The sequence below is a fragment of the Gadus chalcogrammus genome, chromosome 16 (assembly GCF_026213295.1).
Source record: "Gadus chalcogrammus isolate NIFS_2021 chromosome 16, NIFS_Gcha_1.0, whole genome shotgun sequence".
NCBI classification, from domain to species: domain Eukaryota; kingdom Metazoa; phylum Chordata; class Actinopteri; order Gadiformes; family Gadidae; genus Gadus; species Gadus chalcogrammus.
Genome location: NC_079427.1, coordinates 11585212 through 11598091, shown reverse-complemented (window position 1 = coordinate 11598091; position 12880 = coordinate 11585212). Strand labels below are relative to the sequence as shown.

Here is a 12880-nt window from a genome sequence, read left to right as displayed (position 1 = left end):
TGTGTTCCGGTGAGTCCGGCATACACTGATTTTCTGTGTGGGGGGGGGAGGAGGAACCGATGACCGGGCTGGGTGGAGGCGGGGTGTTGTGGGGGTGTCGGGTCAGGGTTTGGGACTGACCGGCCTGGATGAGCAGGAACTCCTTGGACTCGGTGCCCAGGTCGTTGGAGGCGGAGCAGTTGTAGCTCCCGTAGTCGTTCTCCGAGGTGGGGGTCACCTGGTCGGAGAGGGGGGGGGGTGGGGGGTGGGGGGTGGGGGGACAAGGAGCAGAGAGAGAGTCAGCGTGAGAGGAGGAGCCGTGAACGAGAACGTGAGAACCCACGATCGATGTGCTCCCCGGTGTCTGAGCGAACAAAACACAAACAAACCGGCGGACGGCTGCCCTGACCTTCTGCCTCTCATCTGTCCATTAGAGTGCTCTACTTTTATTCCTTCCCAGCTCTTTCCTGCTTTTTAATTATTCACCGCACTCCTCTGCCCTCACAACGGGGGTACGGAAAACACCCTCCACTCCATGAATGTACTCATAAAATCTTGATGTCCTGGGGTGGGTTTTATTTGTGTATGTGTGTGGCGGTGAGTACAGACTTTTGTGTTTTTGTGGGAGACACAGAGAACAGGTGTGTGTGTGTGGCTGTGTTTGGGTGTGGTGGTGTGCACAGACTTTAGTGATTTGTAGGTGAATCCAAACAGAGATAGTGTATGTATGTCTGGGTCTGCCTGTATATGTATGTACGTACGTACGTACGTACGTATGTGCGCACACATAGTACATTCGTACACACATACGTACGTACGTAGGTATGTGTGTACGAATGTACTATGTGTGCGTTTGTGATTGTGTGCACAGAATTTCCTGATTGGGTGGGTGGGTGAATCAAACCCCAGAGGTTTATGTATGTATGTATGTATGCATGTATGATATGTCCCTGTATGTATGTATCTATGTATCTATGCATCCATGTATATATGTTTGCATAGATGAATGTATGCATGCGTGCTCGCGTTTGGGATTGAGTGCACAGACTGCCCTGTTTTCGCTTGAGCGCGAGAGTGCATTTGTCGGTGCGTTTGTTCTTTCAAGTTACTTCCCTTGGAGTGATTCCACGTGCGTCCGCGTTACACACATCCATACATGCAGCACCAACCCCAGCCTACCTCCAGGAAGCTGGCTGCAAGGTTCTGGAAGATCTTGATGTTGCTGGTGTTGGCGCCGGGCAGCTGCTGGCCATCCCGCAGCCACACCAGAGTCACGTCGCTGGGGTTGGCCTGCACCTCGCAGCTCAGGTTGACCGCATTGCCCTCCCATGTATACATGGCCAGAACCCCCTGGATCTTGGGCGCATCTACAGGGGGGGGGGATACGAATAAACGTAAACAGGTAAAAAGGCGCTCGTAAACGATAACGCTTGTAAACGCATCCTTACGACCTGTCGGAGTTAAACGACATTTAAGACATTCGCATTTTCATATAGATTCAGGGCATTTAGCAGATTCTTTTATCCAAAGGGACTTACAGACATTCAGGCACATATTCACACACCGATGGCGGAGTCAACCCCGCGAGGCGACAGCCAGCTCATCGGGAGCGAGATGCTGCGCTCGGGGACACCTCGACACTCTAGCGTCTAGGCTTACAGGTCAACCCGCTCTCCCTCCTGAGCTAGGCCGACCCATTTATCTGCGGCAGCGTTCAGCGTTGTGTGGGGGCATTGAATAGGGGGGAGGGAGGGGTTGGCTAAGCTCATGAGGTAGAGCAGTTGTCTTGTAACCGAAAGGTTGCTAGTTCAATCCCCGGCTCCTCCTAGCTGTGTTGATATGTCCCTGAGCAAGATAGTTAACCCTAACTTCTCCTGACGAGCTGGCTGTTGCCTTGCATGGTTGACTCTGCCGTCGGTGTGTCAATAGTGTGTATTTATTAACCGGTGTAAGTCACCTTGGATAAAAGCGTCTGCTAAATGCCCTAATTGTAATTAGGTTGAGGACGGACGGGAGGCTACTCACAGAGGACCTCCAGGTGGGCGGGCTGGGCGTCCTCGCCGATGGAGTTGCGGGCGCTGCAGAGGTACTGGCCGGCGTCTGTGTACTTGACGTTCTTGACGGTGAGCGAGGAGACCCGCGCGTCGCTCCTAACCACCACGGTGCCGTCGGTGCTCTGGAGGGGGGGAGAGGGAGCGGAGATCACAACAAACACCAGAGCCATTTCAACTTTCACTTTCAGTTTCTCTTTCAGTTTCACTGTCTGTTTCACTTTCACTGTCTGTTTCACTTTCTCTGTCACTTTCTGTTTAACTTTCACTTGCACTTTCACTTGCACTTTCACTTTGCCCATGTGTGACAGATTGGTCGAACACGATTAAAACTAGTCTTAAATATCCCGTGCTGGTTGGGAATCACAGTGAAACAGACGAGGGGGCGGCTGGGTGTGTACGCAGCGAGTCTGTCAGCAACACGACGACACAACAGTGATGTCTTCATGGCAACCACCAAGCGCAGCAGTGGGATGTCTTTGTAAAAATCCACAAGAATGCATCGGTACAAAACACCCACTTAATCAATCGGCATTATTCCATGAATGGAACCACCGCACTCCTCTGTGAAGGCAGCGCTCCGTGGAGGGTTTGATGTGGTAATGTGGCGGTGGGGGTGGGGGTGAGGGGGGGGGGGGGGTTCGTCAATAATTGATTGAAGAAAGCGGGCGAGGGCGGCGCTCAGGCTTTTCACACAACGGGCTCACGACTTCGCACGCCCGGGACACGGATGTTCAGTTGGCGCCGCCGCAGCTGACTCACACGTCTCAGGGGGATGAACACGGCGTCGGTGACGTGCAGCGCCCCCCCCCCCTCCTCCTGCTTTGCTTTTAGCAGTTTGTTCACTTCACATTGAATCACACCGCTGAGGGGGTTTGTCTGTGGGAAGGCGATGGGGAGGGGGGGATCGGAGGAGGACTTGAAGACAGGTGAGTGGCAGGTGTCATGAATTGACTGATCATTTGTCTTATGTTTACAACACGGCTGTAGCTGATCCCATGGAAAAGAAGAAGAAGAAGAAGAAGAAGAAGAAGAAGAAGAAGAAGAAGAAGAAGAAGAAGAAGAAGAAGAAGAAGAAGAAGAAGAAGAAGAAGAAGAAGGAGAAGAAGGAGAAGAAGAAGAAGAAGAAGAAGAAGAAGAAGAAGAAGAAGAAGAAGAAGAAGAAGAAGAAGAAGAAGAAGAAGAAGAAGAAGAAGAAGAAGAAGAAATAAGTATCAGAAGAACAGACTTCCTAAATGTGTGTTTGTTCCAAAGTAATAAGCTGCACTAGCTGGCTCCAGTACTGCTACTTCAGAACCCATGACTGCCTGCTTCCTCCTTCACAGCTTGCCTTTGCTTTGGGATTGTGTAACAGAAAGTCACACACAAGCTCTCAAAAAATAAAAAAGCTGCAACAGGCCCGGCATGAGAGAGAGCCGGCTAATGACTTAAGTGGCCAGACCCCGACCCTCTCTAGTTACCTGCTGGGGGAACGCGATCGGCCGCGCTACAAGCACAACAAACAACTGTCCCATCACCCCCAGCTCCGGGTTCAGGGGCCTTTGTCACCGGATGACATGTGACACGCAGTGCCCTGGTGCTGGTATTAACTGATCCTCAATTCTTAATCAGACCACACGGACAACAGCGCTGCAGACCCCCCCCCCCCCCCCCCCCCCCCCCACAGACAACTTGGGTAGTCTGGGTGGTTTATTATTGCTGCTAGGGTGTAAATTACGGTCAACGCATCCGGCATGGCCTGTGATTGTCAGGGTATTTGAAAATAATTGCCTCTAGAACACAGCCACCGTTTCCATGCCGACGATAAGGAGGCGATGGTCTGAAACCCCTCTTTGACTCATACATATTTTACAAACAAAAGCACCAAAACGAGTTCCTTCTGAATCTGACGCCGCCACGCTCCGCCGCGCCCTCGTAAGAGTGGCACCGGGACCACCTTCGGAGCGTGGTTGAAACGAGCCACTGACGATCAAAAGCCCCGCCGGTTCTGAGTTCACACGCGAGACGCTGAGGTGCTCAAACTCTGCTCTCCCTGCATCCCGTACGCTGGGTTTCTGCGTGGCTTTGATTCAAAGTGCAGACCTAAACTGAATGACACGGCTTGCTTCAGCACATATTAAATACGATACATAAAAAAGTTGCCTATTCCGCGCTGAAGAGAAATCCTCATTAGTGTAACATGGCATACTGAATAGACAAAAAGCATGTCTGGGCTTATCAATTATGCAGGACACTGCCGCGCAGTGGGACCTGGGAAACGCTTACGCAACACCAGTCCCTTGCTTCAACTTTAATATTCTGATCCGGGTCTGCAGAGCTTCGGTTCTGCCGGGGGCTGTCCCCAACAGGGGGCGCTGCCTCTGAATACCAGGCCCTGATCCGAGGACAACACAAGACAGTGGTCCCCCCTCCCCCTCCCCCTCCCTCCTGGTCGCTACACATCCTCAGCTCTGTACAATACAGCGGGGGTTCCTTTGTAGAGGGAGGAGGTCAACAGTTCAGCCATTATCCCCATTCACTACATCACTATGTTCGTCATATAATGTAAGGATAACTTGTTAGTAACGTAGTGACACAACGTTGAGACGTCGAGACGTTGATATCCTCTTTAAGTCTGATTTACTAGTGGTATAATAATGTTACACTTAACAGGGGCCGTAGAGTGCCCCCAAAGGCATAGGAATAACAATGCATACTGTTGACTATCCGTTGCATGCATAACAATCACCCTTACAGATGGCCAGTCGTTAATGTGTAGTGCAGATCTTACAGGCCGTCGCGTAGCGTCTACGACATAATGGGAACCAAAACCACGTCATATAAATGCACAGTACTAATAATATATGCAATATAATGTCAACGGGTTCGTTAATGTTGCATACGAGTCTCTCGGCGGTGGGGGGGGGGGGGGTTCGATGAATAATGCAACGCTGCTGTCGTTTTTTGGCCAGCCTCGGAGAAACCCTTTGGCGATTTTGACTTGCGTTTTTATTTGTTGTTTCTGCCGGCCGTAAAAGCGGGAATCGAACCACTCTGCAGTACGAGTACGGCGGCTGGCAGCGGAACAGATGAGACACGGCGGGAGAACAAAAGGCGGGCTAACAGGACATTCTTCACGGCGAGCCGCTCCAATAAATCAGAACCAACTGATAGCGGGGGGACCCTCCATCACGTCCTACGCCCCCGGCCCCAGAGGAGAGGGGGAGCGGGATTCTCGGAATGGGAGAGCGGGAAAAAAACAGGGGGGACATTTAACTGCACTTTGGTACAGTCTCCCTCCTCCTCCCTCCTCCTCCCCCCTCCTCCGAACCGCCAACTTATTTTGACACTCGGGGTTGAATGTATTTTCTTCTTTTGTTGCGTATAAATCAAGCACAGAGTGAGTGTTTTTATACACAGGCAAGGAAACATGTTCATAATTCCCCCTCCTGCTGAATATTAGAGCCTATTCTGCTCAGAGGGGCTCCACTTAATTCGCCTGTACTGCGACCCACGTCAGCGGTGAGTGACGAATGTCAGGTATTCAAATGTGCTGCTGGAGCTCTGGATTATGGTAGATGGTGGGTATCAGCGCTGTCTCCTGCATACTTATCCCCCAGAATGGAGAAAAATAATGGAAAAGTCAAAAATCCAAGAAAAATATTATAATCGGTTTAAAATGCAGGGTGAAACACGATATTTAAATAGTCAGATTTTGCACCTATTTAAACAGTCTCCTGGTGCGATGAAACTGGTGAACAGCAGAGCTTGACATCGTAAAATCCGGTCTAATATTATAGCTTTATATATATATATAGAGATCGATATAACTACTTATATCATATCTATATATAAATAACTAGCAGTTGGACTTGTATTGCAAAAGTCCAAGTGCCAGTTTTACTTTGTGTAGTCTGTACCCTTCTGTGGAATTGGACTTTCCAGCTGTGCCTTGAAAAAGGATTGGTGTTTGGATAAAGTCATGCATTTAGAGAAGCGATACCTTGTGTTGTTCAGGCCGAGTCCACGACGCCTGTGGAGGACAGAGACAGAACAACAAAGAAAAAAAAACAGCAGAACAATCCTTTAGAGAGGAGGCCTCATCCATCGACAGAGTGGCTCTGGTTCAACACAGCAGGTGTGCCACCCGTTCATTACCAATTCAATCATCAAAGGTCTACTGATATTTAAATGATTCGGCAGTTTTTACTGAACATCACATCCGTTTTGAAGGGGATGAAAGAAAAATTTGAGTCGATTTCCACGACAGACGCTTCATGTATTTTATGTGGGCTATATATCGCTTGCTTCTGCGGCTTCAATGTGGATTGTTTCTAAGCAGCAGTCAGATTTATTGGTGCATGGGTGCCGTGTTGTGTTTCAGAGAGAGTCATACACAAGCCTTTTTCTCCGACAGCTTCGCCATCAGCGGCTTGCATTTTAAACAGATGTTGTGACAAGTGCGTCGGCATTTGGGCGTCACGCGTTGAGCCATGAAGCGCACAAACAAGACCGCCATTGTCAGTCTCCGGGACGGTTGAGACGAGATGACTCAAGATTATTACACGCCATCTTTTGTGGACGGTACAGTAACAGGGTTCCTGCTCGCCTGGCTTCGAGACGGTGATGTCACAAGGCTGGCTTGTTGTTAAGACGCTTTATTGTTGCCCCATGAAGAACAGAAGGTGATGTCACCGCAAGGTAGTCTTCATTTATTTGCAGTAAATGGTAAGTGGACTGCATTTATAGAGCGCTTTTCTAACCAGTGGCCACTCAAAGTGCTTTACAATATTGCCTATCATTCACCCGATATTGGGCACCCGACAGCCAGCTCGTCGGGAGCAGTTAGGGTGAGGTGCCATTACTCAGGGACACCACGACACTCAGCTAGGAGGAGCCGGGGATCGAACCAGCAACCTTACGGTTACCAGTCAACCCGCTCCATCTCCTGAGCTACTGCCGCAGTACAGGCGCTGAATGGCCACCTAACTATGTCCAGATGTTCTATAGTCTGGGTCCGTGGAGACAGATGTGTCGGCCTGTGGCTAACGTTTAGAGTCTGATGGGTCCTGGTTCGCTAAGGCCCCGGGTTAACTGCTGACCTTGTCTGGGTCCAGATGTAAATCAGCCATGATGTTTGTTAAATTCAGCCCCTCATGGCGTAGAAGCATTCCAAAATTGGGCAGTTGCCGCTCATTTGACGTCCATTATGTTCTACGCGTGTGCTGAGCAGCTCACCACAGCTGGATCTTTGTTTCGTGACACACAGAGACAAGGCTATGGGAGTGCGAAACAATCGCTTAGGATATAATGGATGTCGATTGAGCGCCAACTGCCCTGTTCCAGTACCGTCTACACCGCTAGAGGAGGGGAACTGGACAAACATTAGATCTGGACATAAACAATTTCAGCCTTTACCTGGGGTTGTAGCAAATCGGCCAATTCCTTTCAACACGTCTTTGCATCGTTGATCCTATGTTCTCATGTTAGCTTAATCAATATGAAATATTTGCCGGATAAGTATGTTCAGTAGACCGTTGACAATGTGAATAGTAGGGTCATTATATATGTCGATTTGAATCAATAATATCTTTGCTCGAGATATTATTCTTCAAAAGGATCCAAATATAACGCAAGTCCATTTGTCTCAGTAGGTATTGAATAATCAAAATAATCACCTCATTTGTCATGTTTCGTGGAAACATCAGATCAAATGATAAAACCCACACCCACACAGCTACATGCTACAAAATTAGTTTGCATGAGGCATGCTATGGATTTCATGACGGTGAGGAGAAGAACACGAAAACACATGAAAACGTGATGACCCACATGAAACGTCTCCAAGCAGAACATGCAAATTGACAGACTGACAGCCTCTCTCATCGTGAGCCAGCCCTCAGTAAACATCAATAAAACACAAGACATGGACGCGAGCGAACCGAAAGGGAGGGAGCTGGGGAAAAACCGAGATAAACCTTTCAATAAATTCAAATCTAATGTTCCCGACACACACACACACACACCAAACCCTTCTTTTTTATTGAGAGCCGGCGGCATAACAAATAATATAAATTAAAAAAACGATACAGACTCATCAATCACCACACCGCTAAAATGAAATTCAACTCTTGTAATGGCGGAACCGCACAGATCGAAACCTTGGGTATAGCTTTATGCGTTTAAGGAGAGCGCTAAATAAAGGCTTGAGCAAGAGAGCTACCCCTCCACTCCTGCTACTGTCTGCATTAGGGCTCCACTCACACACACTTCCTCCTCACAGCAGCAGACATGCTTGGGCTTAACACGTTTAGGAACCCGATAAATAAAGGCGTTTTCCGAAAACACTTTACGTAACGCCAGATGAGGTATATCGGCAATGACTCACGGCTAAAAGGACTTCACCTCAAATGATAAAGGCGTTTTCCGAAAAACAGTTTACGTAACGCTATATGAGATATAACGGCATCTAGTCACGACTAAAATGACTTCACCTCAATTAACATCAAGAACCAAAAGAGATCCAACACCTTTACGACGAGACACCGATGAATAAAGCCTACTTTACGCAACTCAAAAAGAAGTGGACAACCGGACACAAAACCTCAGGCCGCATCCGATTGATATTCTAGGGGTGATTCACGACTATGACTGTTAACTTCTCCAGTCGAGCACCGACGAGCCGAAGCGAGGGAGGGAGGGGGAGGAAGGGGGAGGAAGGGGGGAGGGGCAGCTGTCGCAGGGAGGCGGCGAGCGAGCACGTCTGCTCGTGTGTTCCTGTGCGCGATGACAAGCAGAGCAGCTGGCGTGTCCCCATAGTGCAAGACAGGAGCCGCTGCCCAATTAATACAGGCGGCAGAACCTAACAGTCCGGAACATACCCACCTCCAGGAAAAAAAAAGGTGCAGTCCCAAACACACGCTCGCGCTCTCACACTCACGACCCGTCGTTTCCGGGACGCTCGCTCTCTCTCCGTCTCCCTCTGTTGTACCTGCTGCGGCTGACGCGTGTCACTGTCATACTCGACGGCGAGAGGAAGATAAAGAGGGGAGCGGCGAGGAAGACGATGAGGAGGAAGCGACGCGACGCGACGGTTGTGGGAGGACGAGGACGTTGGGAGGGGGAGGGCGGTGAGGGGGCCGTGGGGGAGTAACATCACTACACTATTATGTCTGCAAAGATGCCCTGAAACATTACGATGATGCATGGGCGGGCGAGCTGCCCCCCCCCCCCCCCCCCCCGACCAGTGCTACTCTGACTTCCACTACGCTCTCCTCCCCCTGAGGGGAGGGAGGGAGGGAGGGAGGGGGGAGGGAGGGAGGGCAGCCATCTCTACCCTCTGCTCTGACATGCAGTGAGTCAGAGTCAAAAGGAAGATACACAACGATAAAAAGAGACAGTAGCAAACTGGGGGGAGAGAGGGAGGGGGGAAGGGAGAGAAAGAGAGAGAGACAGAGAGGTTGGGGACAGAGAGAGAAAGATAAAACTAAAGAGAGATAGAGACAGAAACACAGAGACAAGGAAACAGAGACAGACTGAGAGAGAGAGAGACAAAGAGACATAGAAAGTGATGGAGAGACAGATGGAGCGAGAAAAAGAGAGAGAGACAGATAGAGGGATGGGTACAGAGAGAGAAAGAAAGAGACACAGAGGGGGTAATAGAGCGGCGATACCGAGAGACAGACAGACAGACGGACGGACGGACGGAGGGAGGGAGGGAGGGAGAGAGAGAGAGAGAGACAGAGAGAGACAGAGAGAGAGAGAGAGAGAGAGACAGAGAGAGAGACAGAGAGAGAGAGAGAGAGAGAGAGAGAGAGAGAGAGAGAGACGGAGAGAGAGAGAGCGAGAGGGAGAGGGAGAGGGAGAGAGACAGAGACAGAGACAGAGACAGAGACAGAGACAGAGACAGAGACAGAGACAGAGACAGAGACAGAGACAGAGAGAGAGAGACAGAGAGAGAGAGAGAGAGAGACAGAGAGAGCTGCTCCGGGGCCTCACCACTGATTAGGGTCCGCTGGAGCCGCCCTGTGTTGTTAAACGGAGGCGGGGAAAGCATTGCGAGGGGAGCGGAGCGGCGGTGTGATGATTAAGCCCTCACATCATAGCACCACTAACTCAGCTGGCCCACTGCAGGGCGCTGAGGGGCCCCTATTGTGTTTACAGCAAACAATCGGCCCGTCGCTTTACCTCGCAGTGGGCCTCCCCAGGGCCACACATCCCTCTGGGGCCCCCGCCGCAGGACGGCTGACGTCCTGATGATGTTTTTACTCTTCGCATTAGCGCCTCACATCAATATCTCATTATCGTGTCTCAAGTTGCTTGAGTGTAATATTTTACTAGTCCGGGGGTGGATTCTGTGTATTGGCTAGGGTGGTACAATTCCACGCCAAAAGGCAGCGGGTTCCATACTCGATGCTTCCAGCCTAGCGATGGCCATCCCTGAGCATGATGGTGAATGGTATATGGACTGCATTTATGTAGCACTTCGCTAACCAGTGGCCACTCCAAGCGCTTCCACTAAAACCCATTTATGAACACATTGACACACCGCCGGCGGAGTCAACCACGGAAGGCGACAGCCAGCTCGTCAGGAGCAGTTAGGGTGAGTTGTCTTGCTCAGGGACACCTCGACATTCAGCCGGGGGGTCGAACTAGCAACCTTCCGGTTACAAGCCAGCCTGCTCTTCCTCCTGAGCTACACGCCGCCCAAGATGCCCTCCTCCTCCCTGCTCCTTGATGATTGGTACCTGCATTCAGCACATTTTTTTTGGGGTAAAAGCATCTGCCGAATGACATAATAGTCGGCGCAAATAGTCCAGAATGATCAAGCTCCTCTGAGTGGCTGCTTGGAGGCCAGCTTGTTAATGCAATATAGAGGAGAGAAGGAACTTGAAGGCTAACTGTGCACGCCGACAACGACTTTATAGAGAGATTACCCAGAATTAACCCGGCACTTTAATATTGGATTTCTTTTAATTGACTCGCATCCCTTTAAAACCTGCCGCCCAAACTCATAACTCATAACCCTCTCAGCGTCACTCCAGATTACCGGAGCCGGCAAACTTTTCACCAAGCGCCACATTCAGAAGTGTTTAAATAAGAAAAAAATTCATTAGGTTGATAAAAGAATTGCGGATAATAAAACGGTTAATTTTTTATTTTCAGCCACAATTAACTAGACGAGCGACGTGCAATATATTCATTAAAAGTGGGAAAGCGATAACGGCCCACCAACGCCCATGCGCTAATGAAGCTTGCTTTAAAGACACTTATCTTTTATAGAGGTGAAAACAACAACAATAACACCACAAGAGCCTAACACACTTATGCCAATTGGAAACATAATTCCAGGCCGCGAGACACCCACACATGCAAGAGCCCATTGTGAAGCTTCCCTTTGTGAGTCGCCTCTTGCATGTACAGTAGTGCCTCTTCTTTTGAATTCTGTTCTAAGCTAATGTTTCATTCCCTTAGCCTGGATCGCCACATTGTGCTCCCATTTTAACACACGCATGCAGGCAGGCATGACGCATACACGCGGACACACGCGGACACACACACACACAAACACACACACACAGACCCCTCTTTGCCTGTATCATCCTAACACCTCTTCTGACGACCAGCCCACACCACGCACCGGGTGGACATTAGAAAAACAAGGAAAGCGTACTCCTTTTGTGGACGATTAAACAGCTTAGTAATGGTAAACATCACCCCCCAGAAACACCAAAGAAAAACCCGACAACACTTCGACACTAACAGTTGCTAAAGTGTCAACAATGTCCGCTATAGACTGTGGATGTAAACTACCATTCCTCATAGGGTAGCCAGCAGATGGAGAGAAAACAGGAACGTGCCATCACAGTCTGCCTCCCTCTCTCTCTCTCTCTACTGCGTTATTAATGGTTAGCCCCGGCACTGACAGCGTTGCCAGGGCGATGCCGGGGCAATGCCGGGGGGAGCAGTGCTGGGTCTGTGACCGCTGTCCAGGGTGAGGCCGGGTAGTTCAACCCTGGCTGACCCGGCCTTTGGTCCCAGTCCCCAGGCCCAGCACCATCCCGGGGGCAGAACCACCGGGCTCAGCTGGAGGTGAGCCACGCCCAGACCCCCCTTCTTCACTGACTGGTGAACAGTTCCACTGTGATGATCAGGTAGAGCTGCTCCTATACCGATAGCGGTATCGGAAATTTCTATCGGGTGTCGGCGAGTACGCAAGTCTATGTGTCAGATACCGTCACTTGACTAACTACTTTACTACACAGGCAAAGAACACACGTGCGGTGTTATGCTGTGTTCGTTAACGGTCAGAGGTCGAAAGTCAGAATTGGAAACGTGTCGTCTCCGACCGACGGAGAAGTTGGAAAAACATGGATGCTCACGCTTAACTAAAAGATTACGTATAAATATGGAACATATGTATATGTGTTATTATAATTATAGACTTTAAATGCAGATGATGCAATTTTTCTTTTTCTTTGTCTGCATCCACCAAACAAAGGCTGAATACAACATGAGACACGGCCTTCACGAGCTCCAATTCAAACAGAATCGCGTCTAACCGCACGGATACGCACAACACTCAAAGTTGAAGTAATCCGTTTTCAGAACAAGGCCAAATCCCCTGATGAGCAATTGAGTACGGCAAAACGCAGTAATCCCTGAGGTGAGATCTATTTATCCCGCTGATAATGAGAAATTAACAGCGGCATCTCTGCAATCCTACACCCTGTTGCTTCGCCTCTCTCTCTGTGGCTGACGGCAGTGCTAATGCAGTTCATCCACGTTCTGTGACGGATGAGACCTGGCTGCTCTACAATGCATGCAGCAGCGGCGTGAAGATGGCGGCGGAGAAAAGGAAAAAGCCCAGA

At 49.8% G+C, this 12880-nt stretch overlaps 1 protein-coding gene across 1 annotated transcript in view; it reads right to left on the bottom strand.

Moving 5' to 3' along the window:
* ncam1b (neural cell adhesion molecule 1b) overlaps positions 1-12880 on the bottom strand; it is a 71177-nt gene that overhangs the window by 14220 nt on the left and 44077 nt on the right. Inside the window, exons 9-11 of the mRNA XM_056611743.1 lie at positions 2005-2155; positions 1159-1346; positions 121-217 (exon numbers count right to left, since the gene is read on the bottom strand). Coding sequence (XP_056467718.1) covers positions 121-217; positions 1159-1346; positions 2005-2155 — 436 coding nt within the window. The remainder of the gene's footprint in view (positions 1-120; positions 218-1158; positions 1347-2004; positions 2156-12880) is intronic.